Consider the following 23,933-nt stretch of genomic DNA (forward strand, 5'->3'; position numbering starts at 1 on the left):
TATAATCTAGCACCGAGGAGGCGCGGTACCATTTTTTTTCCCCTCTTCGGCGAAGCGCGCAAGCACGGTATGGGTGGGCAACGCTGTCACGTTGCACCACCCCCTGGCAGTGCATTACCAAACGTGGAGAAGCTAACATTTGGAAGATATAACGAACATGTGTGAGTGTGTACATGTGTACATAGACGACGCGTGATCTTGCGGCACAGCCTCACATCACCGGTACATACACGGGGCATTAACGGGTTCGCCATTCCTGCCGGCTGTTATTATCACCAGTGAGATCTTAAACGCGTCTGTCGGATATTGCCTTCTCGGCTGAACCGATAAAAATTTCCATGCAAATTATCGCTGGCTACGCCCACTACTTACCGTCCGCCTCCTTGCAGTTGCTCTTTATTCACAAGATCTACTGTCTGCATCTCGCGTCACTTTAGGGTGAGACACACACACGCTTTTTAAATTAGGATAGAATTTTTAGATTCTGAATTATTTGCGAATAGAATTGTTGAATACATATGGAACGCTGATAGTTGAACCAATATTACGCATTCTCATTAAATATGACCATTAAATTCGCGAAAATTTTTATGACTTTCTAAATCAATAACATGGAATGAAAAACTTGGAATCGATATAAATATCATTATTCACAGTTGCGCTATATATTATACGTATGTACATACTCTGTTATGTAGTGTGGCTGTATCTTGTATATGATCGACGACGGCCAATCAGCCGAATCGCCCATTGTTTCCAACAAACACGCGAATAGGGTGTATCCCTAATCTTTGCCGGCTATCCAAAATCCATGATCGAAATATATCTCCTCTGTCAAACGCATGCGTACCTAGATCTGGCTACCCTTTCGTCCGACAAGGATTTTTACGGCTTTCGATCCTGTCAGGATGAAGGACGTGTCGCATGCGGACTTGCCATCAGAATCTTTATTGCGCCCGTAACCGCATTTCGTGCCGCAGAATAAATCAATCGTAATCGCGCTCACGTAATCACATTTAAATCGTCGTTGCGAGAAACGCAAAATATTTTAATAATTTCGCTATTATATATCTCTATTGATTCTCGTTAATACCAATCAGCTATATTTCGAAATCAATAATTTGAAAATGAATATTCAAATTGGACCTATTAATACGGCTAATCAATTGTGATATTCTCAAAGAATAACGCTTCTATTTTTTTACATGTAGATATATTAAATTGATGACTTATGTAAACGTCCTTGTTGAGATTACACAAATATACAAAAAAAGTTTGCAACAAATTTTCAATTGCAAAGTCTTTCGAGCGGCATAATTCACACATGCTTATGCAAGATTCATGAATTGGATTTGAATCGTCCGATTGGAGCCACTCGGAATCGAATCCCGGACGATCGATCAGCTGTCGAAATGTTATTAATCGCGGTTATAAGGACGTCGTCGGCTCGTCCTTGCGGCGCTTCATGGCTGAATTTTCAGCCTTCAACCCCCTCGTAGGCAGTCGCAGGGTCACGTGCTGGCAGTCGATGAGAGAACTATCGTCCCCGCGACCGGCAACGTGGGATTAGCCCGGCCAATAATTCCGCGGGGTCGAATTTGTTTGATATACTATATCCATTGTGTGGACCACAGAGAAAGAGGCTTCCCACTCTCTATTGTGGTCGCTGGAAGCTGGAATGGGACGAGGGGAGGAATCCACGATCCGGGGGAAAAGGAGTCGGCGGGAAGAAGGGAGAAGGTCGGCGCGAGGCCGCCAGTAGGGTGAGTTTCATCAGACTCACAAGTGGCAGCTTTTAATCTCTTCCAGGGATAACTCGACTTGGGCTCGTTGAATTGTACCTCGTTACCGACAGTTTAATTGCTTGTTAATGGACAATTGAAGTGTTTCGCATTAATATATCGATAACTATAGAAAGTAAGATTATGCAAGAATAGCCTCGACACCTCACGCTAATATTTGTTCATCTGATGCAAAAATAGAACAGCGATACGTTGCGCCACTTTTCAATCTGTTTTGTTTTCCACGACTTAATCGCTTTTTAATAAATGATTGAAATTGAATTATACAGAAAGTTGTATCGTGGTAAACTAATATCAGTTGTAATGTTTTTTGTCGGAGAAAATACCCGTAGTTAACATTTTACGGTTTACGGACGCACAGTCGTTGCGCAGTATTTCAACATTGCACCGCGCGGACGTCTCTCGATCGCGGCGATTTCAATTCATCAACATATAAGTATATCTGTGGTGTATCCAAGTATTTTTGTCAGTTGTTTTTAAATCGCCATTTATGTACATTGGAGAAAGAGCGTGGATACATATCGTAGTTTCAATTTGCGTCGAAGAGCGCTATAGCTCGAAATGCACTGCAAACCGCAATGCGTTAACACGTTAACTACCCAATGAGTTTTCTGAGTTTTACAGTGCGTAACGCGGTGAAATTTGCATTTATTATTACAATAAATTACACGACATGTAAAATATGTATTGTAAGAAATGAAAATTATTAGTTGTTGAATAGAGCACATTTTACTGCACATTGCTACGTGCACCATGTTTGCGGTTTGCTAAACACCATATTCCATCGTCTCCGTGCTCCACATTCTACGACCCATCAGGAAATATGTTTAACGATTGTATTGCGAAATGTGCATTTTTAGAGTGCATCAACCGAGAGATGCACCGAACGCGCGACGGTACTAAATAAAGGAACAAACACGCAGTGGGCGGCCTGTGCTAATTGGCCGATCAATCTTCATTAGAAAACGGCTTAATTACAGTACAAGCTCCGTCTTCTCTCTCCCTCCCCTCCCTTTCTCCCACCCCTTTGGATCGCCATCTCGTCTCTTTCTTTAGTACCGGAAAGTTTAATAATTCCGAAACCTTCGCGAGAGGTATAAATCACAGAAGGTCTTCCTCACGCTACCGCCGTCCTCACCTCCTCCTTCCGTGCCCCCTCCTCGCCGCGCTACGACCATAATTCGAAAAACTTTTGAGGGAACAAAAGTGAGGACTTTTGTTCCAAGTTTTAGTTCTCTCTGTCTCTCTGTCTCTCTGCCTCCCCCCTGCCCTCCCTCTGCCCCGCGCCCTCCACCCCCTCCTCACCCCTCACTTTCTCTTTTCCTCTCACCTCTCCTTTTCTCACCAAAGAGTTCTGTTTGCGGAGCGACGCCCCGACAGTGTTTTGTTCGCTTTGTCTCTCTTCCTGTTAGGTATATAATGCCGTAACTGCCCGGACCATCTCCATTCTCGCGACCTTCTCCTCTTTGCTCCCCATCTTTAGCCACCAAAAGAGATCTCTCCAGCCCTCTCCTTCACCCTGCACTCTCTGCGCATTCTGCCCATCTCCGCCGTATATTCTTCCACCTTTCTCTCGAATGCGAGCATGCCCGCGAGCAAACGCGGACCGTAAAGTGCGCGAGAACGCGAAATGTTGAGAGACTTGCGGTCTTTTGTTGGAAACGACAAGCGACAGGATGAATGCGGCGCGGAACCACCCGCGCGCGAGCAGCGGAGACAAACCGCTGCGAACGGCTCCTTTCAGATTCCTCCTTCGCGCGGACACGCGCGTATCGTCCGTCATCGAAGACGAAATCGCAGATCTTTGCACCGGTAACATTAAAACAGCGATAAATTCAAATTTCTTCCTTTTTGCGTCTTTTTTAGTTAATTATTTTTTTATTTACTACAGGATTGGATCTCTAATTTTTTTTGGCTATGTATTTCGTGTCATAAAATTAAGAGATTGTCATTTTTCACGAGAAAAGCAAATCTTTTTATCTGAGCAATCCAGCCGCCAATGGTGATTTCCGACTTCTTGCCGGATGCTCTCGCGCGTCAATTTTTCCCTGGCAGGTGTACACACGGTATAAAGGGGATGTTAAACGTCACGTGAATTACGCGCAGCAAGAAGGAAGAAGAAAGGGAGGGACGCGGTGGAGCCCGATGACACGTACGCGGGAAGACACGTAAAATAGGGGACGTCGATCTCTCGTTTTTAGCCGCGGACCGTAGGAAGACACGTAGAATGGACGTTGTCGATAATTCACTTTTCACGAACGACACGTACGTATAAGTTACGGTGATGTGAGGCGGATCCATTAGACTATGCAATTGTCCACGTACCGCGGCATTGTCAGCCGCCATGGAGATTTCTATTCAGAAATCGCGCAAGTCCCCAGGACGCATTGACGAGAGATGGAGGATGATCGAGAGCCGCTCTTGTTGCGAGAAGGAAAGAGATACGGTGGAAAGAGAGGAATACGCGCGGAATGGGAGAGAATAACGACGAAGGGAGAGAGAAAGAGAGAGGGAGAGAAAGGGAGGAAAAAAACGGCGATAGTAGGAAACAGTAGAACTCCATTTATTAGAATAATCCATCAGGCGTGACGGAGTTTATATAACAAGAGATTTTTTATACGATGACCCCTCGCGCTCAAGTATCATACGCATATATGTATATATATATATATATATATATATTTACTAATAATTCTCGATATCATAAGAGATAATAAAATAAAGATACCATGCGAGCTTTTTATTCTTATTTCGATGCTATCGAGGTGAAACAAACGCAATAATCAATTCGTGCCCAAGTTAATAATTGCGATTATGTCTCTTATACGTTTTTTTTTTTTCAACATCTAAAGTATCTTGAACTTAAAAGCTTTCCGCGACACCTCATACTTTGCTTCAAAGTATTCCAAGTATATTCTTATATTCTTTTCATAAAGTATCGGCATTCGTAGCATCCGATGTCGAGCGCATAAAAGTATCGATACCCTGTTAAATTCCAGCATTCCCATCCATCCGGCGAACAGTACGCAACAATCAGTCAAAGACAAACGCGGTCTTGGTCCCGAACTGAAACTGCGCGCATCTCGCGAGATGGAGAAAGAGAGAAATAAACATGGGGGTTTGGTGAAGAGGGGCGCAACGAGAGAAAGGAAGAAAAATCTCGGATTTCCTCGAGGCGATCGTTGTTCCGCGACCGCTGTTGTCTTTCGGCCCTCTCGAGTTTCCACCTGGTCGTCGTCGTTCTCACCACGCCCATCAATTTGCCTTGCGCTACAAACTTGGCGATCGATTATACCTCGATTACGGTGTAACGAGATATCGCGCGGTTTCCGAACGCCAGTGGTATACACGACGATGTTAATCCTCCCACACCGCCTTCTCTTTCATCGTCAGACACGGGTATTACCGGTCCGTTCTCCTCTATGGGCCTATCCGTGTGCGGTTACATTTATACGTTTTTCGTATGTGTGCATAAAACACATCGCAAGAACTGGCCGCAGTCGCGTAATAATTATCCAGAGGGAGGGGGTGGAGAGCCGCTATTCTCTCGTATTCACTCCGAATTCACGTATTCACAATGTGTCGCGTCCGCTATTGTAATCTCCGCTGATTGACAGAGAAAGGATACGGAGAAACGGTAGTATAAAGGGCACAAAGAACGGTCTGGCTTCGTGTCTTACACGTTCGAAGAACGCAACCTCGGTGGGCAACGTTAATACGTCGCTTCCAAGTAATACCTCTATAGTTACGGTTGAACGTTATGTTTTTCGCTTTTTCCTTATGCGCTTCCGGCGTGAGCTGTCATCGTTGACGAATCAAATTCTGCGGTTGTAACCGCAAACGTGGCAAAACTGTAACTTGTTTATTCAATTGCGCCAAGTATATGCAACAATGAATGATCGATTGATCTTTTAACGTAAAAATTTTTCAAAGTCGTAGTTCAAATATAAAATTCAAAATTTCGTTTGTCCAAAAATTAATACGATATACTCTTTCTTCTTTCTTTCTTAATGAATATTGAAGACGACTCTTGAGACTTTGCAAAGTAACACGCAATCAATCGACGATAATACGAATCGTACGATAATCATCGTGTAATCTATCGTGGTATCAAAGGGAACGAAACCCTTTACGCGGCGTAATCCTCCAAGAGACGAGATCGAACAAACGGGCGTAGAAAATTCTTCCTGAAGATCGCCCGAAGTGTGGCTTTGCGTGATCCGTGTTTTATCATCGGCAAAAACGCGCTCCTGAATCCGGATGATAGCCGGCGAATCAGGTCCGATCGATGAAAGGGTTACGCGATCGCACCCACCTATGTAAGATATTTTCGTGAGGGGAGATACAGGTATGTGCGAGAGCGCTCTTTTATATAAGTGCCATTTGGCCATGCCTGCACACGCTTTGTCCACAAATTCCAAACTAGTCATTGTCCTCACGTTATTGTTTGAAAGGACGCGGGATGACAACACCAAAGAGCACTCCCGTTCCCTCTCCTTGGAACCACTTGTGTCAATCTTTCGCAATGTAGTTAAAATAACCGTCCAATCTTCGAGACGTCGCGTGCGAATCAGTTACACCGATGGCTTTTATGCGGAATATTTGATATCTGATATATATATATATATAAACTGAAAATTCACAATATAATATAAGAAAAATATTAAAGATTGAAAAATGTAGTTGAATTAAACAAGATAACACATTTGCTTTATAATAACTTTTGAAGAGGTCTTACTTTGACACATGATTCTAATGAAAAACGATTGCACGGTAATTAATTTCAAATTAATGATAGCATCGACTTATTATCAGATAGATTGGATTATTCTCAACAATCAGATTATTTCAGCAGACAACTTATGGCGGAAGCGACCGCTCGTCCCGATCCGAACTCACTTTTTCAAACCGTTCTTTTGAAACCGTTCGAATGTGCGGAAAGATTAATCGTAGATACGTATTAATGGTAGTGTTCCTTGCACAAACCAGTGGCATCGGTATCATTTCTTCATTTCGGGCGGAATCGGTCGGCCAATTAAACTCGTGCCTAAAAACCCTTTGACGTTGATGCACCGCAATACATAATCGTCGGTCCGGCATATTAGTATAATATGCCGTGTACGCCGATTGTCGAGCAACAAAGAGCGAGTGAAAAAGGGGGTGAAAGGGTGGAGCGAAAGCGGGGGTTTGGTTAACCCTGAGTTTTTAATGTATGCCCAGGTGGGCCCAGAACCTCGCATATCGCGCTTCACTAAATTATTTCATATCTTGTCGTGTCGCTTGCTCGACGGTTCTCGATATGCCGCGTAAACGGTGCACTCATTGATGTTTATCTGCGAGATTATTATACCCTTCTCCGATGCGGAACTCAACGACTCAGTCGTTGCCGATCTTTTTATGAGTCGTCTCCATAACGTCTCCATAAGCATTAATTAAAATAAATTGAGATTTAACTGCTGCTCTGTTTTTAGTTATTAATTTCCGATTTCACGCTCACTTAGCCTTTAAATTTTTGTGTATTGTGCTTTTTCTTAACGCTTAAAACCAAATCAATTGCTAGAATTCACTAATAAAATTTTTTGAAATATTTAAATTCTTCCTCTTTCCCTCTCAATAATTACCAATTTTAGTGGCGAGAGCACCGTAAAACTTTTCCAAAACGATATCAAGACTGTGCGGGACTTGAAAGCATCACATGATAAGCATGATTTAATGGGCTATATAATATTTGTTATCAGTTTTAATAACGGAAACATTGTGCAACGGTGTTTCAAAGACAATGTCAAAACTTCCAAGACGAAGTCGCGAAACGGATAGTTCAGCGATCGCCATTATCGTTTACAGAGGGGAAGGAGCGATCTCCCATAATCCGAGCGCGATCTTTATCGTCAAATTCTGTAGCGGGGGCCGCATCTTGGTGCCTCGATTGCGCAATCAAGATGGCATCGAGAAAGGCATCTCTCGCCTTCAACTCAAACTACCAACAAGTATTTCAATATCCGCTCCAATATATTCCCATCGACCCTATAAACGTGTGTGCAGTTATATTGGATTCTCTCTCTCTCTTCCTCTCCTCTCTCCTCTTATTCTCTCTCTCTCTCTCTCTCTCTCTCTCTCTCTCTCTCTCTCTCTCTCTCTCTCTCTCTCTCTCTCTCTCTCTCTCTCTCTCCCTCTTTCTAAGCCTCTCGCTCATCTCTGCCTTCTCCTCTCACCGCTCTTTTCCTCTTGCTCACTCTCATTCACACTCTCCCTCGTTTCTTTAACGTACGTGCACAGACGTGAACAGACATAATCTCGTACGAGCGAATACGCGAATGTCGCGTAAAAGTATGCTTTCCCAGCTCCAAAACCGCGCTCATTTGCATATTTTGTAATCTCATGTAAAAGACGTTGCCGCACCGCCCTCGGGAATTCATACGTAAAGCATTTACAATAGCTGTCAAAAATAACACTATCAATAAAGTGGTTAATAAAACTCCATGGTGCGAGCGTTTAATGCTTAAGAATCCATCCTGGTTTTTATTTTAAAAAAAAGAGTAGTATATACGTAGAATACGCGCACGTATAGTACAAAAATCTTGTAGTTCTTCAAACATACTTACTATGTGAGATTATAAAGTCAAATCTAATAATAGAAAATGAAATTAAAATTAACAAGCCAAGACATAAAACAATCACATACATATAAAAATTGTTTTCCAAAGATTTCGGCTCTTGTTCTAATATGAAAGAGTTATTTTATTTGTTATTTAATAAATTAAATATTCAATATCTTGAATTTTTGTTCAGACATACTTTTATGTTTATTTAACATACATATTTTCACAGTAAAAAATAGCAGAGATTAAAGTAAGCAATCAGCAAAAGAATGACAGAAAGTTAGGAAAAAAAAAATGAATAGAAGGAAAGACAAGAAGAAAAAAAAAGAAAGGAGGAAGGAATGAAGGAAAGGAAGAAGGAAGGAAGGAAGAAGGAAAGAAAGGAAGAAGGAAGGAAGGAAGGAAGGAAGGAAGGAAGGAAGGAAGGAAGGAAGGAAGGAAGGAAGGAAGGAAGGAAGGAAGGAAGGAAGGAAGGAAGGAAGGAAGGAAGGAAGGAAGGAAGGAAGGAAGGAAGGAAGGAAGGAAGGAAGGAAGGAAGGAAGGAAGGAAGGAAGGAAGGAAGGAAGGAAGGAAGGAAGGAAGGAAGGAAGGAAGGAAGGAAGGAAGGAAGGAAGGAAGGAAGGAAGGAAGGAAGGAAGGAAGGAAGGAAGGAAGGAAGGAAGGAAGGAAGGAAGGAAGGAAGGAAGGAAGGAAGGAAGGAAGGAAGGAAGGAAGGAAGGAAGGAAGGAAGGAAGGAAGGAAGGAAGGAAGGAAGGAAGGAAGGAAGGAAGGAAGGAAGGGAGGAAGGAAACGAGATGTGGAAAGGATGGGAATTCTTCGGGGGTAAATGCGAGCGATACGGGAAATGCAATTCGTGATGGCGGCGTCGGTGGCGAGTCTCAACCTCGGGTCGACAGATAGATAGAGTCAAGATTCAATTAGCTCTAGCTGTCAGCTGCATGATACTCGTCGATTCAATACACCTTGTCGCTCGTGTGTGCCTTGGCTTACTGCTATGTGTATTTGCGATTGTATGCATGTGCATATAGTATATGTGTGCGTGTGCGTGTGTGCCGCGCCCTCGTTTATGTGCCTTTGCATTAACGCACGTCTGCACACGCGGAAAACCACGCAAATCTGGTGAATTTTGAATTCGGGAACTTGCTACGTACGGATAGAAAAGAATTTTATCTTGCGATTTTTCCAAACAATCGTGCAATCTTATAAAAAATGCGATATTAAGATCGTATTCTAAAGAAGAAGATGAAAATGGAAGAATAAAGATTAGACATTTCGAAATGTAGTTTAATTTTATCGAAAAGTGTAAAAATTGTAAATATATAGTATTATGCAATTTACATAATTGACTTTTATAATTAGAAAGAATAAAAAGTGTGAAAAAAGAAAAAATGAAGAATCTATTCGTATGAATTATGTCGTATTCTTAACGTAATTAGATATAATATGACAAATATTGGATTGCACTTTTGCGAGGCCGCGTTAGCAATTGCAATTAGCAAGCTTTAATGTTCGCGTATAAACTCTTTTCGAGATGTAACACACGTTGTTTATTCTTCTGTTGTCGCTCCCTCGCGCTGCCTTCGATTGAATTAATTGAAACGATTCGACCGGATTCCGATCCGACTCAAACGTCGCGTTTCGAATTCATGAAAGAACGCGAATGGCAATGGGGGGAGGGGAAAGGTGGAGGGAGGTCAAAGGGGGATGGCGGGCTCTAGTGTGAGTGTAGATGATGTAGGTATCACTTATCCGGGGGCCAGAGCGATACCAGCCATTTTCAATTTATTTCAAGTGCCTTTTCGCGGCGGAGAAAAGAAGGGTGCCGCACCGCCGCCGCCGTCGCCGCGTCTGCCCGGCAGGAGAGATACCTCTATACCGTCGCTATCTCTCCTCCACCTTACACCGCCGCATCGCCGTCGATCTCGCGGATTCGACACGGCGATATTAAGGTTTAAGAGTCATACATCGACTCGCGTGCCCTCGCGCACTCCTACGACATTCGATCGGTGCGAACGATCGTTGCGTCGTATGAACCAAATTAAGAAAATCCTTTTTTTTTTTACTTTTATTTACCGGAGCAGATACTCTGATAAATGTAAGTGACAATGCGTTATAACATGCGCTTATACAAAATGTTGAAAGATGGTATTTTGATATTACCTTTTACCAACACCCCTATTAGAAGTTATAACAGATTGAAATCGACTTCGGAATTCGGGTATAATTAATAAGCGGTGCGAGTTTTTCCTTGTGCAAGCAAATGCTTCAACTTTCTATTTTTTATTATCGAGTTTCGCACCGTCGCATCCCTTCCTTCATCATAAAGCCGGCGAATAAATAAAACGAAAGCCGTGCAGCGCCCGCGGAAAATATTGAATCCCATCGCGGGTGGGTGCTGGAGAGGAGAAAGGAGGTTCGGGAGGAGGCCAACCCGACAGATGGAAACGCGAGAGTTGTAAAAAATAACGCAGTTAATTAGCAGCGAGCAGCCACTTTAGCGGACTCGCGCACACTGTTAACAAGCGCGGAGAATAACTCGTGCAAACGCAGAAAAAACGCCTTCGAACGCGAAGCAACTGAAACGCACGCGAAAAAAAACCACCCAGACTTCTTTTATTTCTGCTTACTTCCCTCTTTTTCTCGTGACTTTCCTGACGATTCTTCGCACTCTTTATGCATTTTTTTGTGCATGCACACTTTCTCTCTCTCTCTCTCTCTCTCTTAGCTACAATTGTGAGTTTTATTTGCTGTTATATTGTTAGTAAGTGAACTAAATGATATAACAAATACATCTGTTAAAATTACCATTAATATTAAAATTATAAGGATAATTTGTAATTGAGCATTACGGTAATTCTCAATAAACTCCATGTATTTTTTGCATAAAACAGTGCTATAATTAATAGTAAGATAAGAAGTGGAGACTTTCATATAACACGACTAAATTAATTTTATTTTTAACAAATTTTTTAGACAGAATGGATAGAATATAAATATATATAAATTTTACAATATAAAAATTTAACAAAATATGTTATGTATAATATATCAGAGTTGCTAGTTTACGTGCGTGCACGTTGCCTACAAGGAAGTCGGAAGCCCTTTCTTCCGAGGAGAGAGAGAGAGAGAGAGAGAGAGAGAGAGAGAGAGAGAGAGAAAAACAGAGATTCCGGATCTCACGAGCTGTCACACGCACAATCGCGAAAGATAGAGAGACAATTCTCTTCTCCGGGACGCAACCCTTTCTGTGGTTTCCCTCTCCCTTTCTTTTGGACAATGATCCGAGGTGAAAAAAAAAGAGGAAAGGAAAAATTGAATTTGCAACATCAGTAAACGGCCATAGCGTCACTCCGCTCCTGCACCGCAATCGAGAAGGAACGAAGAGCAAAAAGAAAGAAAGAAAAGAGGGATAGGGAAAAGGAGTCTCCGGGAGAAAGATGAAGAAGCGGAGCGGGCGCAAGATAGAAAGAGAGGGCGTATCGTGTTTCACGCCTGGCGGATTCCGAACCGTTTGAAATCCAGGTGGAAATAATACAACTTTGTGTTCCTTGTTAAGGATCAAAGAAAATCTACCCCCCCAATCTCAATGTCGAGACTCTTGGCTGGTCTCTCGCCAACTCTCCGCTCGCCTCTCTGCGCCTTGTCCTTCGGGAAACTTATGCAAAGCGTTTGCTCACTGTGTGCTTTATTTAATAGCTTTTAGTAATAATGCACAGAATGGTATTGATGGAATCTTTTTCGATTTATCGTTATGTTTGAAATTTTAATACTAAGCTATATATACTAGTGGATAATTATAGAGTTTACGTTTGCATAATAATTACAAAATACTATAATTTTTATTATTATTTAATTTTCCACATTGCATTGCCAGCATTAGTCATGTTCTATACTATTTGTATAATATTGAGTTTGATATTTTGTATCATATTTTGTAAAAAAATCATGTTTATAAATATAAAATACCAAAATATGTTATCATAGTATTTAATTTATATTTTATAGTAAACAAAAATTGCAGTTTTCCTCTATGATTATATTAAATATATATTTCATTGCATGTCACCAGTGATAGAAATTAAAAAAAAAAAATATGTATATAATTACAAGCTACGTAATTTCTTCTTTTCTCTGTACAGCGCTTCCTTCTGGACTGTAAAAAAATGTTAGCATAAATAATTTCGCTATATACCATAATCTTGGCTTATTGAAAGAACATACATTAATTGAATGCATAATTAAAAGAGAAATAAATTAAACAAAACATTACTTTATGATTAAAAATGCAAGATGTACAGATAGCTACTTACTGTAAGGATCAAAGCAGAGAAATTCTAATTTGTCAGCCAATCTCTCGCGGATACGTGTCATCTGATGACCACTTATAACACTTTCTACGATGACTAAAATGTTTCTGTAATAAGAAACAACAATAGATATCTTTTAACTGATAATACATAACGCATCGTGTCTTATTTTTTCTGAACATATTTTATTTAATAATTAATATTTTAATAAAAGTTACGTTGCAATGTTTAATAAAAGTTAATCTTCAGCATTTCACACAGCAGTCATTTATTTTATTCGTATTAAATAGCAATTTTTCTGAATATATCATACTTTTATCCGTCAATATTCTAACCTTAAATTTTCGTTAAACCGTTTCATTAACTTCACTTACTTGCTCTTTGCTTTCTTCCAAAGCACATTTGTTAAGAACATGGTTCTAAAGAGTTCTTCAATTATATGATTTAGAAAATCATATATACTTTATGATACATAAATATTAAATAAATACTAGTTTCAACACGATCAAACCTTAGAATTCAACCTGAAAATGTGTAAAGCGCCCTCTGCTGAAACGGTCAGCAGACTAAAATTGTAAGAATGAAAAAATCTTTATTATCCATTCACACATATGATCACAAACATTGTATCGAGCATTCCTTTACGTAAAGGGTATCGTAAAAAAACTGCACAAAAATTTGTATAAATTTTTATTGTATCAAATTAGTGTATTAAAATTTGCATGAGCAATTTCATTTCAACAAAATTTTGTGTATATGTATGTGTGTGTGTATGTGTGTTTGTGCAGAATAGTTATCTACATTATAAATGATTACTTTTTCCAATAGTTTTATTTAAAAATTATAATATCAAAAACAGTGCATACGAAGCAATCACTAGCAAGTTTTTTGCTTCAGAAACTTGAATAATTTTATATATTATAAATGATTTTGAATAATTTTTTTATACAATTTCAACTCCTGGCATGATATAACACATTTTATCGAATAGTCCTTTATCAATAATAAAATAATCGATTAAATAAGAAATCAAAATTTCTAGTAAAATTGAAAAATTAGATATAAGAATAAGATAATGTATGTGTTTCTATTTCTTACATTTCATTTCATATTTTCACATCCAAAAATACACTTATTTCCGTTTCTACCAATACAGTTTAAATTGTCATTTTTTTTTATTAATTCAGATGTAAATATATAAAACTAAGCATTTCTAACTTATAAAAGTGAGTTTTATTATTAGGTGAAAATACAGTATCTAAATATAGTTCATGAAACGTGCAAGTCATGACCCTATCTTGACTTTATCATCAGCTAAAATTTCTAATTGTTTGATCACTTTAGCAAGCTCAATGTTTTTATCTAATTTCAGATAAGTTACCTTTCGTACGTTGTGTATACTGATCCATGTAGGTAATAATTTGCACAATTGTCGTATATGCTCTTCCATGTCTTGCAAAGTTAGTTTTGTTCTGTAAGAATTGTCTAACTTTTGTATCACCGCCTCCATTGTAAGGATGCCTTTTTTCTCTGCCACAAAAATATTACGGAGTAGCTTTGCAAACTCGGGAAGTCTAGAGTATAATGCAGCTTCTTTATCCGCGATTGGTGTTCTCGTCATTGCCTCTAACGCCTTGGCTGCTTGCTTAGCACGAACCTTATAATTCATAAAACACAATCAAATACATGTTAATAAAAGAATGTATATTGTTAATGAAAGCATGTAATATTCTTACCTTCTCAAGCAGAGCCTTAGGAATGCCTTTAAATAACGTGCTATGATGATTGGTCTGTGTGGATGGTGTAGCTGGTGGGGTATCCACAATAGTAATATTAACCTTCGGTACACCATCCTCTGTGGTGAGCGTTGTAGAATCTTGTGTAGAAGATGGGGATTTGGATTTTAAAGTTAATTTTGCTTCCGCTAGTCTCTGCAATGCTTTCTCCATGCGTGTACCACAATTAAACAAAGATTTAGCTTTGTCTGTAAAAAAATAAAAAAAATAAAAAAAATAAAAAAAAACAATTATGGAAGAGAAAAAGCAATAAATAAAAAATTTAAATATATATTAATAAATTATAATGTTGTGTTTGCGAATAAATCTCAATAATAAAACAAATGCTTACATATTCTGCTAATAACTTGATCCTTTCTAAGAGATATTTTAAATCCATTTTCTATAACTAATTTATTAAATAAAGATCGAGTTGAATGACGCATCATGTAAAGATGTATAATGTCAATGCTTAAATATTACAAGCAGTACCTTTTTATACCAAACGTGTTATGTGCTGATTAATCAACAAAGTCTTGCAACACTAAAGCTGAGTAGAAACCAAATTTCGCAAACACGCAAACGCATTATTTATTTCTCTTTTGCAATATTTTGCCCTACTTACTGTTTTTCAGATTAAGTTATATCATTGCATTCATTTATATAAACTATATAATACAAAAAATAATATTTTTGTTTCGTTCAAGATTCCTATTTTTACCAATATAATTCAACATCGTAATTCTTACCCAGAACATCTTTAGCAGATGGCTTTTCAACCTGAGGTGGTTGCGGCAATTCGGCTTGTTCAATTTTCTTGCAAGACTCCACATCAAACTCTGGATGCCAGCGCATTATTTTTTCTCTCGGTATATTCGTTAATTTTGGATTATCAAAACTTAACAAAAATTTCTCATGTTCGTCCTTTACTCTCTCTGTAACATAAAAGATTTGAAAACTATAATACATCCAATGGTACAATTGTAATAGATAAATCTGTTTCAGATAATACCTAATAAAGTATTGTAAAATTTCTTTCTTCTTTCCAGTAATACTGTAGGATTCATGCCATTCTCAGATGCGGTCTTCAGTACATTGTTTGCATCAGGCATTATACTGCCACTACTTGCTTCAACTACAGGTGTCAACACTAGTTCATATCTTTCTTGCTTAGATGTGGAACCAAAATTTCTATGCTTCTCTTGCTGATAATTATATGCATCAGGATAAATAGTCTTTATTTGAGCCAAATGTTCTTGTGTGAAATTACGTCGCAACAACTCTTGAACTGCAGGTTTCAATTTATTGAATGTTATCAATTCTCTTCTATTAAACAGCATTGCTGACACCTAAAAAAAGCAAGTCGCATTCTGCTATTAACCCAATATATATAATATAATAAAAATATTTGCATAATTTAAAATAAAGATATAAACTATGTTAAAATAAGTTATGTTTGTAAAATAAAATTATTACCGTATCCATACATCTGAATACTTCAGCCAAGAATCTGTAGCTATATGGCAATGCCAATCCAGGTATTTCACTTTCAGCTAATGATAGATATCTTTGATATGCTTTAGTAGGACTGCATTTCAGTGGACTTGACGTTGTTTCTTTAGGCTCGAATAAAAGTTGCCTTTGAGGACTGGCTTTCGAAAGATCTCTATCCTTGATTGGAGTTGACAATGCCTTGGTTGGAGATTTGTGTCCCTTTTGTGGACTTTACATAGAAAAAGAAAAAAAATAATGCCAAACCTTAAGATTAATTAAATTGTTAGATTGTGGTAAGATTCTTACCTCACAAGAATTTCAAGTTCTATCTGTTTGAACTTCTGCATCTGAGGTTTCGTAGTGTCATCTTGCTTGTGCAGCTGCTCTAATGCTTCATCACATTTAGCAATTCGTTGCATTATGGCTTTCATTTCCGCCAGCCTGGAGGATTTTTTAATTCTGTTTTTCACATCATTGAAACTTAAATTTTCATTTTTTGCTAGTCTTTCCATTGTTGAGATTTTTGATGATGGTGGAGTAAGCGAACCAGCAGCAGGTTGTTCATTCTCAGCCTTTTGGATTACATCTTCCTTTGCAAAAGTAGAACTCTTTTTAGGAATTTGCTTTTTCCTCGGGCTAAGCGTACCTTTTTTCTCAAAGGGCACTTTCTTAATTTCTGTAGGGTCGCCACTCATCTTCAATAAGCTATCCCTAATATCTGCCTGGCTTCCATCTGTGGAAGATAACGTGCGAGAACGTGTGACTCGCGCTCTAGGCCTATTTACTTTATCAGGACTTGCTTTCAGAGAATCGAACCGAATATTGCGCACTACTTTGGTGGTACGTACATTTTCTTGCAAGTTCGCAGGAGGATCTTTCAGCACAATTTTTGGACTCGTTTCTGTACTCTCCTCATTTAACGTAGACTGTTCCGAATTTTCAGTATTCATCGAAGTTTGACTACTCGAGTTATTCCGCTCCAGCAGCAAAACCTTGGATTTACTGTGTAATTCATCGTATGCCGGTCGTTTATTTTTACGTGTATTAAAATATGCCGTTACCAATGGTTGCGACATGATCTTTTATACGGATCACACAAATGACAAACGTAAGGTTATCTTCGAAATGTTACCTTCGAAAATACACTGGTCGCCCGAAAGCCCGCCTTTTTACCTGCTTGTTCTGTTGGCGCGAAATGTCGTTCGTCAGCTGATAGCGACAAATATTGGCTGCGTTCGCTTTGGACGCTTACGCGCTGAAAGCGTTATTCTATCTTTCTTCGACGTATAATGAGCAAAAAAGATAGACTGATGCTTTCAGCGCTTGAGCGTCCAAAGCGAACGCAGCCATTGGCTGCGTTCCGAAATTCACTGCCAGTACTGAAAATCTACAATATACGTTACGTAAACTATAGATTTTCAGCACTGACAATTAATTTCGGAACACAGCCCTAGTGAACATTGTAACAAGCCGCGTTCTTATGCAGGTGCGGTAATTTCATTGAGTATATTAAGCCGGCATCAGGCTGCACAATTTGTTGCAGCAATTCGCATGCGATCTAGTAAATTACTAGAAATGCTGTGTGCTGTATGGTGCATTTTTAGTAGTTTACTAGATCGCATGCGAATTGCTGTAAGCTGCACAGTCTCATGCAAGCGTAATTAATAGAAATATGTAAATATTTCGTTATAAAAAATATGGTTAAATAAAATAATTTAATGCAATATTGCTGCATTTTTATATTACACGCATAATTGAACAATGTTCTGTTTATATGCATTATGTAATTTATATAAATTTATCTGAATAAATCCTAAAAAAATATTAAAATTTTCAAAACTATGTAATAATGTATATACGTAAGGAACTTGATTAACTTGCTAATTATATATTTACATATATGAAATTATGCAATTTGCTGTTTGTAACTTCTTATTTTACGGGTATATAATCTAACCTATTTCTGTCAATATCCTAACCTAGCCATAATCTTATTTTAATGTAATAATACTTTTTTTATTTTCTATTATTGATATATTAAGCTTACACAATTTCAACATAGTGTGTAGTTTATATATATAATTTATAAATTACAGATTAAATCATCCTATAATCCTGTAATATTTTCTCTTCTCGGAACCAGAGCAACGTAATTATGGTATGTTCTCACTGATGGTTTACTGTAATTTACCTTATGTGCAGGTAGAGTATAACTAATAGTAAAGTTAGATATTAAAATTTTTTAATAAACTATTATTTATTGTAGAGATTATTTATTTATTGAATATTTATTGTAGAAATTCAATTTTTGAGAGATGTTTTTTTCAGATAGATATGCAAGTTAAAATCCAAGTAATGTAATACTTAAAATAGTCAATAATGATATTTTATATTTCAGGCGATGAATATTGCAAGAAGTATGGGGTTTATCTTTAGTAGAATAAATCACCTAAAAGAACGTTTATTTTCGTCTAAAAATTTATTGTACACAAATGTAGGAATATCAATTTCTCTTTCTGGTATAGGAGATGTTTTAGAGCAGCATTATGAGATATTAAAGGTTTGTTTTAACCATGTGCTTGTAGTATTTTATTATTCTTTTTTTTTTATATTTAATTACTTTTGTATGTATTAGGGTGAATGGAATAGTTGGAATTTTACCAGAACAAGAAATATGGCTATATCTGGTATGTTTATTGGGATAGCTTGTCATCACTGGTACAATTTCTTGGATGCTAAAATGGCTGGACGTACCATCGGTATAGTTTTAAAAAAAGTGATTGTAGATCAGTTGATTTGCTCACCTCTTTGTATAAGTATACTTTTCTTAACGCTAGCAGTGCTAGAGAACAATAGCTTAACAGAATTAAAAGATGAGATCCAAAAGAAAGCACATAGATTATATATAGCTGAATGGGTTATATGGCCTCCAGCACAAGTCATCAATTTTTATTTTCTTCCCACGCGATATAGAGTGCTTTATGACAACACAATATCTCTTGGTTATGACGTATACACTAGCCACGTGAAACATGATAATAGTTGATGCTATCTTCTCTAATAATTTGCGAAATTACAAATATATATATATTAGGCAAATAAATAAATTTAAATAAATATCACTTTTGACAATAAGAGGTTTTTTACAACAAAATTTCTAGCAGTTTTTAACAACCATTTTCCCGCACAAAATTATGGTTTTGTAATATCTATTTATATATTTATCACAGTATATTGAATATATTAGATACATTAGATACATGTATCTATTATAAAACAAAATAATTTTGTGTAATTGTAAATTATTAGTAAAAAAGTAAGTTATACAAATAAACAAAAAGTCATATCTTAAATAATTTGAATAAAAATGCTACTTAACGCTAGAATAATTTTTGAAATACATTATGTGATATGCATTTTTCTTATTTTATCACTTTTTATAACAAAAGCTTGATACATATCTATTTAAATTTTTTTAAATTAGGCTATAATTATAGTGATGGAATTTCAAGATTTTTACTTGCAAATTTTTAAGCAAATCAAGAATAACCGAAAATAAAAAGTTTCAAAACATCTTGCAAGACTGTTTTGCATAAAAAGTTTTGAATGTTTGAATGTATTAAATATTTGGAATAATATAATACACAACATACACACATGTATTATAGATATTCAAGACTTTTCAAACTTTCAAGTCTTTTTCAAAACTTTCAATCACAATAAATTTTGCAAAACGTTTTTAGACTTCTTGAGCTTTAACTCAAGATGTCTTGAGACGATTTGAATCCCATCACTAGCTATAATATGATATGAAACTCTTTTCGTACTTTGCACATTAATACTGCTCGATTGATTTTTGATTTTTATGAAGATGATGCTTCCAATTTTTAAAACATTCCATCATGAATGCCAATAGGTACCAATACAGCTATAAATAGCAACAGATTGCGAGCTACCAGTTTCCAGTCATTCGGTACCGCATACGGTGCCAAAACGTGTGTCAATCTATGAATCTAAAAGACAAATATTGCATCAGAAAAAGAATATATTTTTATTGCTAAAATTAATTTTTTTTTATTAATAGTAGAAACAACGCGTATATTTACTTCATGACTGGCGCAAATGAAAATAAACGATGTAACCAACAGATTCAATACTGGGAATCTAGGTAATAGCACAAGCACTCCATGTGAATCTGCTGCCAGCCATATGTGACCTTGCGCAACCAAAGTTTCCAGACTTATTCTGCCTAATCCAGCTAAAAGTGCAGAGTGTTTTCCCCGTAATGCCAACGATGCGTTGCGGAGAGCGATGTATCCTATAATCTAATAGCCAGTACATTAATAACAAAATAACGATAAGAATATCAGTAAATACGAGAGTATAGAAACGAGAATATATGATAATAAATAATAATATATTTAGAGTATTTTACCGGAATAAAAGCGACGTAAGAATGAATTTCTTCGCACTCTGATACAGAGTGGCACAAGATTGTAAAGGTGGTGTATGCTATTAAAGAAATCAATGCCAACACTGACGACAATGCAGTTCCTGGAATATGATCTATTCTCTGAAGAGCGACGAGACCAGCACCGAAAGTTAAACCCCAGACTACACTGTATCTGTCCACCCTCCAGCGAGACCACCATTCGCGAATATCGTCGTCAGTCGTCACAAATAACGCCTTCCAGGGCCTTGTGACGAAAACTTTCTCAAAGAACACCTGCGCTGATAAGACACGTTAAGACACATCTCAAAACTTGGATGTATTTTACAAAAACTGCTTATTACCTCTGACATATATAATATGGTAATTATTGACACGAGACCCAGGAGCTTTAAAGCAAAATAAAGCAAGGCCCTCGGCCCGTATTCGGCTAAACTTCCAGAATATATTCTGGGCGGCAACCAGGCTAAGAAGTAAATCACAAGAAACCAGAACGATACCAATGGTACAAAGTGATAGAATTGATACGGCCTGTTCATGCACAAACATAAGGATACTGTTAATAAATTCAATCTGAACATGACCTGGAACACAACAATCAGATTCAATTTTAATCGAAATAATTTTAATAATTTAAATTTATTTATGTATTATATAATCTTTTTTTATACGTACTCTGGCAAATCTGACAAGAGATACGTCACCAGTTTGCCAAAAGTAACAAAAGTGTCCGTATCCAGATAAAAATAAATAGGCAGAATTAATTAATCTTAAGTACATGTAGATCGGTAAGACATTTTTGGCACCAGTAACATGGTATATAAGCACAACTGCTTGCATCAAGCCTCTCCATTCATCTGTTTGCTCTCTATTCAATGCTCTTGGTCCTCTTTCACGATCTTCAGTAAAAAATAATCCAAGAGCTAAGATGTATCCAAGTGGTAGCCAAAAACTGAATTCACTGTAATACTTATTTTCTTTCATAAAAAAATTTGTTCTGTAAAAGAAAAAAGCGGCAGAGAATTAGTTTAAAGACACGATAAAATCAAAATGAAACACATTATTACTTACCTATCGCACAAATAAAAATAGGCTAATATAATAGAGAAGAGAGCTAATGATGTGACAAGAGTGTAAAAATCTTGTACTTCAGGTTGCTTGATTTGAACGATTTCCGAAGTACCAGCTTCTTCTGTATTTTCTATTTCCTCAGTGGTAATATGAGAATATGGTATTTCTGAACGATACTTGCATACTTTTCTGTACAGCCATATTCCTCCTCCTATTGTTATGCTGTAACAAATTATCATTTATATTTTCTTGGAAAAGAAGACGTATTATAAACGTGCAAATAAAAGATTAAATACTCAATTACAATAATGCAAGTGCAGACAGACTTAACAATTGTAGAGTAGTTGCTGGTTCGGGATAACTGCAACAACTACCATCGTCAAAATTCATATGATCATTGCAATATGTGTTTAATAGTATTTGAACTTTATGACGAAGTGACAGTGGGCTAGCCAAATAACCATCCGGACTTTGTTCAAGAACACCCGTGCCAACTAGTTTGCTGCTTTGCCATATACGAGTCTCACTATGAGACAATATCTGTATGTTACAGTTATGGAGTATTTATTTTCTTCTTTATATCGTCGAAAAGATGAACGATGTTTCACAATAATATACATCAATACCTTCTCAGCTGCTTTGTTGCACAAGTTAATTTGTTTGTTGTCTAAACTCGACAATTGCGCAGGTAATCTTTCTTTGAGTACAGGATCTTGCAGCAGCCATAAAAATTGAGATCCCTTTTTAGTCAAAAAATCCACTGGTTGTACCAGACGAATTAAACCTGTGCTGTATTCGGAATAAAGCTGTGTATCGCTATTATTATTTGCAAGAATTGCAGCTACAGCGGAACCCGCGACAATAATACTAGGCGCGTCTGTCTTCTGTGTAATAGCAGATATATATAGATTATACTGTTATCAATTATGATTTTATACATATCTATGTACTATAATACATAAGGTGTACATGTTACCATCCAGTCTCTAAGATCTGCTAGTATAGAACCATCAAGTTGTGGTCTCCATAGGAACTGTACATTCAACTTAAGCTGACCATCGTTGAAGCCCAAGTCGGAGTTTTCTGGCAAGTCCATAAGATCTGATGTTTTGCCATCAATTACAAATTGTGAAACAAAAGATTTGTACAATTGTCTTATTCTAGCATCACCAGTAAACACAAAATGATTATGGTGGCCCATGAAAGCTAGATATCTCATACATCTTCTGCTGTCTCTGTAAAGAGATAATTTTCTTACATAAAAATTAATCTCTAAAATAAATTAAACATAATAATATTACGTTTGTGTGTAATGATGCATCATGCATCCATAGGGTTGCCATTCTTTGTCTCCTTTGTATCTGCCTTCTGTCAATAACCACTTGCAAGAATCGCTACCTATAGAAATAAAGTCTTAGTTATATAAAGTATATTATTGATAGTAATCTAAAAAATAAAACTTTCCTTTGAGAAAATTAAACAACCACTAAAAATATTACAGAATAACTATTTCTTATTAACAAAAATTATGACAATTTGCATATTTCAAAACTATTGATAACATATGAAATAAACAAATCAATAATTCAATAAGTAAAATATTTTTTATCATACCATAAATAAGATGTATAACTCCATGATATATAATAAAACAGACAACAAGCGCAGTGGCTAATTTCTTTGCACTTGCTACTGTTATGAGACTAATAAAGTATTCTGCTGATGTCATGAAGGACTATGATTACATTGACACTGCAAAATAAAACAATTAATACAATCTTGTTCTTGCAAGCTATACGTTATAATGCTTATATTTCTATATATATAAATATGACTCAGATGTGCATTTTGTATACCTGAATGTGCAATCAGATACTTCTTACATAAAAATGTATTGTTGCAAATGTATATTAAAATATATTTACGTTGCAAATATCTATTTACGTTGCAAATATCAATTTATCGCTGTCTGACGCACTACTTAAAATATTATTATGATTCAAAGTTTTTAACATTTAGTTTTATACATCGAACAACCGATTAAAATGATATGAAAATATCGGCAATATCAACACGATTTGCAATTAATACGACAAAATAACGTCACAACTGGAGACCTTAAGATCAGTGACGCCAGATTTGAGACGCAAGCAGCATGAGGAAAGGAATACCGCACACATGCGCAAGCCACGTACATGAGCTTCGCGCTTCGACTAGCTTCGGACAGTAGAAAAGAGCAGACATATTATTTCTGTCTCCTTTCTTACGCTCAATTTTAGCCAGAATTTTAAATAATTGTTAACAGGAACACATGATGAATATAGGAACTCACTCGGAGCAGTGTCATTTATTTATTGATTAGCTAAAGCAACATTACAAATGCATTGTTGATAAGAGTATCAACTGCACTAGTCGATGAAACTAGTCTTTTTACG

The 23,933-nt window shown here is 37.0% G+C and overlaps 4 protein-coding genes across 12 annotated transcripts; 1 reads left to right on the plus strand and 3 right to left on the minus strand.

Annotated features, from left to right (window-relative positions):
* Nucleotides 1-12,234: 12,234 nt before the first annotated feature.
* On the minus strand, nt 12,235-13,274 carry mRpL33 (mitochondrial ribosomal protein L33). Its single transcript, XM_012372336.2, has 3 exons — nt 13,083-13,274; nt 12,712-12,815; nt 12,235-12,554 (listed from the first exon to the last, which is right to left on the minus strand). Exons 1-3 carry the CDS (start codon nt 13,121-13,123, stop codon nt 12,505-12,507), a joined length of 195 nt encoding a protein of 64 aa, XP_012227759.1. The 5' UTR covers nt 13,124-13,274; the 3' UTR covers nt 12,235-12,504.
* Nucleotides 13,275-13,385: 111 nt separating this feature from the next.
* dup (double parked) lies at nt 13,386-17,269 on the minus strand. Its single transcript, XM_012372889.2, has 6 exons — nt 16,284-17,269; nt 15,960-16,206; nt 15,496-15,832; nt 15,233-15,418; nt 14,445-14,692; nt 13,386-14,365 (listed from the first exon to the last, which is right to left on the minus strand). The coding sequence occupies exons 1-6, from the start codon at nt 17,051-17,053 to the stop codon at nt 13,994-13,996; spliced, it is 2,160 nt and encodes a 719-aa protein (XP_012228312.1). The 5' UTR covers nt 17,054-17,269; the 3' UTR covers nt 13,386-13,993.
* Nucleotides 17,270-17,632: 363 nt separating this feature from the next.
* On the plus strand, nt 17,633-19,131 carry LOC105675307 (mpv17-like protein 2). Of its 8 annotated transcripts, none has more exons than XM_012372332.2 (4): nt 17,633-17,651; nt 18,074-18,135; nt 18,376-18,537; nt 18,613-19,131. In XM_012372332.2, exons 2-4 carry the CDS (start codon nt 18,133-18,135, stop codon nt 19,021-19,023), a joined length of 576 nt encoding a protein of 191 aa, XP_012227755.1. In that variant the 5' UTR covers nt 17,633-17,651; nt 18,074-18,132; the 3' UTR covers nt 19,024-19,131. The 8 variants fall into 8 exon arrangements, with proteins under 8 accessions (XP_012227755.1, XP_067211902.1, XP_067211900.1 ...); XM_067355801.1 differs by having other exon boundaries at nt 17,636-17,651; nt 18,074-18,179; XM_067355799.1 differs by lacking the exon at nt 17,633-17,651 and adding an exon at nt 17,702-17,836 and having other exon boundaries at nt 18,074-18,179.
* LOC105675610 (N-acetylneuraminate 9-O-acetyltransferase) lies at nt 18,651-23,677 on the minus strand. Of its 2 annotated transcripts, none has more exons than XM_067355795.1 (12): nt 23,424-23,677; nt 23,113-23,250; nt 22,800-22,896; nt 22,475-22,733; nt 22,125-22,382; nt 21,803-22,038; nt 21,499-21,720; nt 21,103-21,424; nt 20,772-21,011; nt 20,413-20,703; nt 20,084-20,302; nt 18,651-19,990 (listed from the first exon to the last, which is right to left on the minus strand). In XM_067355795.1, exons 2-12 carry the CDS (start codon nt 23,225-23,227, stop codon nt 19,865-19,867), a joined length of 2,385 nt encoding a protein of 794 aa, XP_067211896.1. In that variant the 5' UTR covers nt 23,228-23,250; nt 23,424-23,677; the 3' UTR covers nt 18,651-19,864. The 2 variants fall into 2 exon arrangements, with proteins under 2 accessions (XP_067211896.1, XP_012228307.1); XM_012372884.2 differs by having other exon boundaries at nt 23,355-23,676.
* Nucleotides 23,678-23,933: the final 256 nt, after the last annotated feature.

This window comes from Linepithema humile, chromosome 5, assembly GCF_040581485.1.
Source record: "Linepithema humile isolate Giens D197 chromosome 5, Lhum_UNIL_v1.0, whole genome shotgun sequence".
In the NCBI taxonomy this organism is placed as follows: Eukaryota; Metazoa; Arthropoda; class Insecta; order Hymenoptera; family Formicidae; genus Linepithema; species Linepithema humile.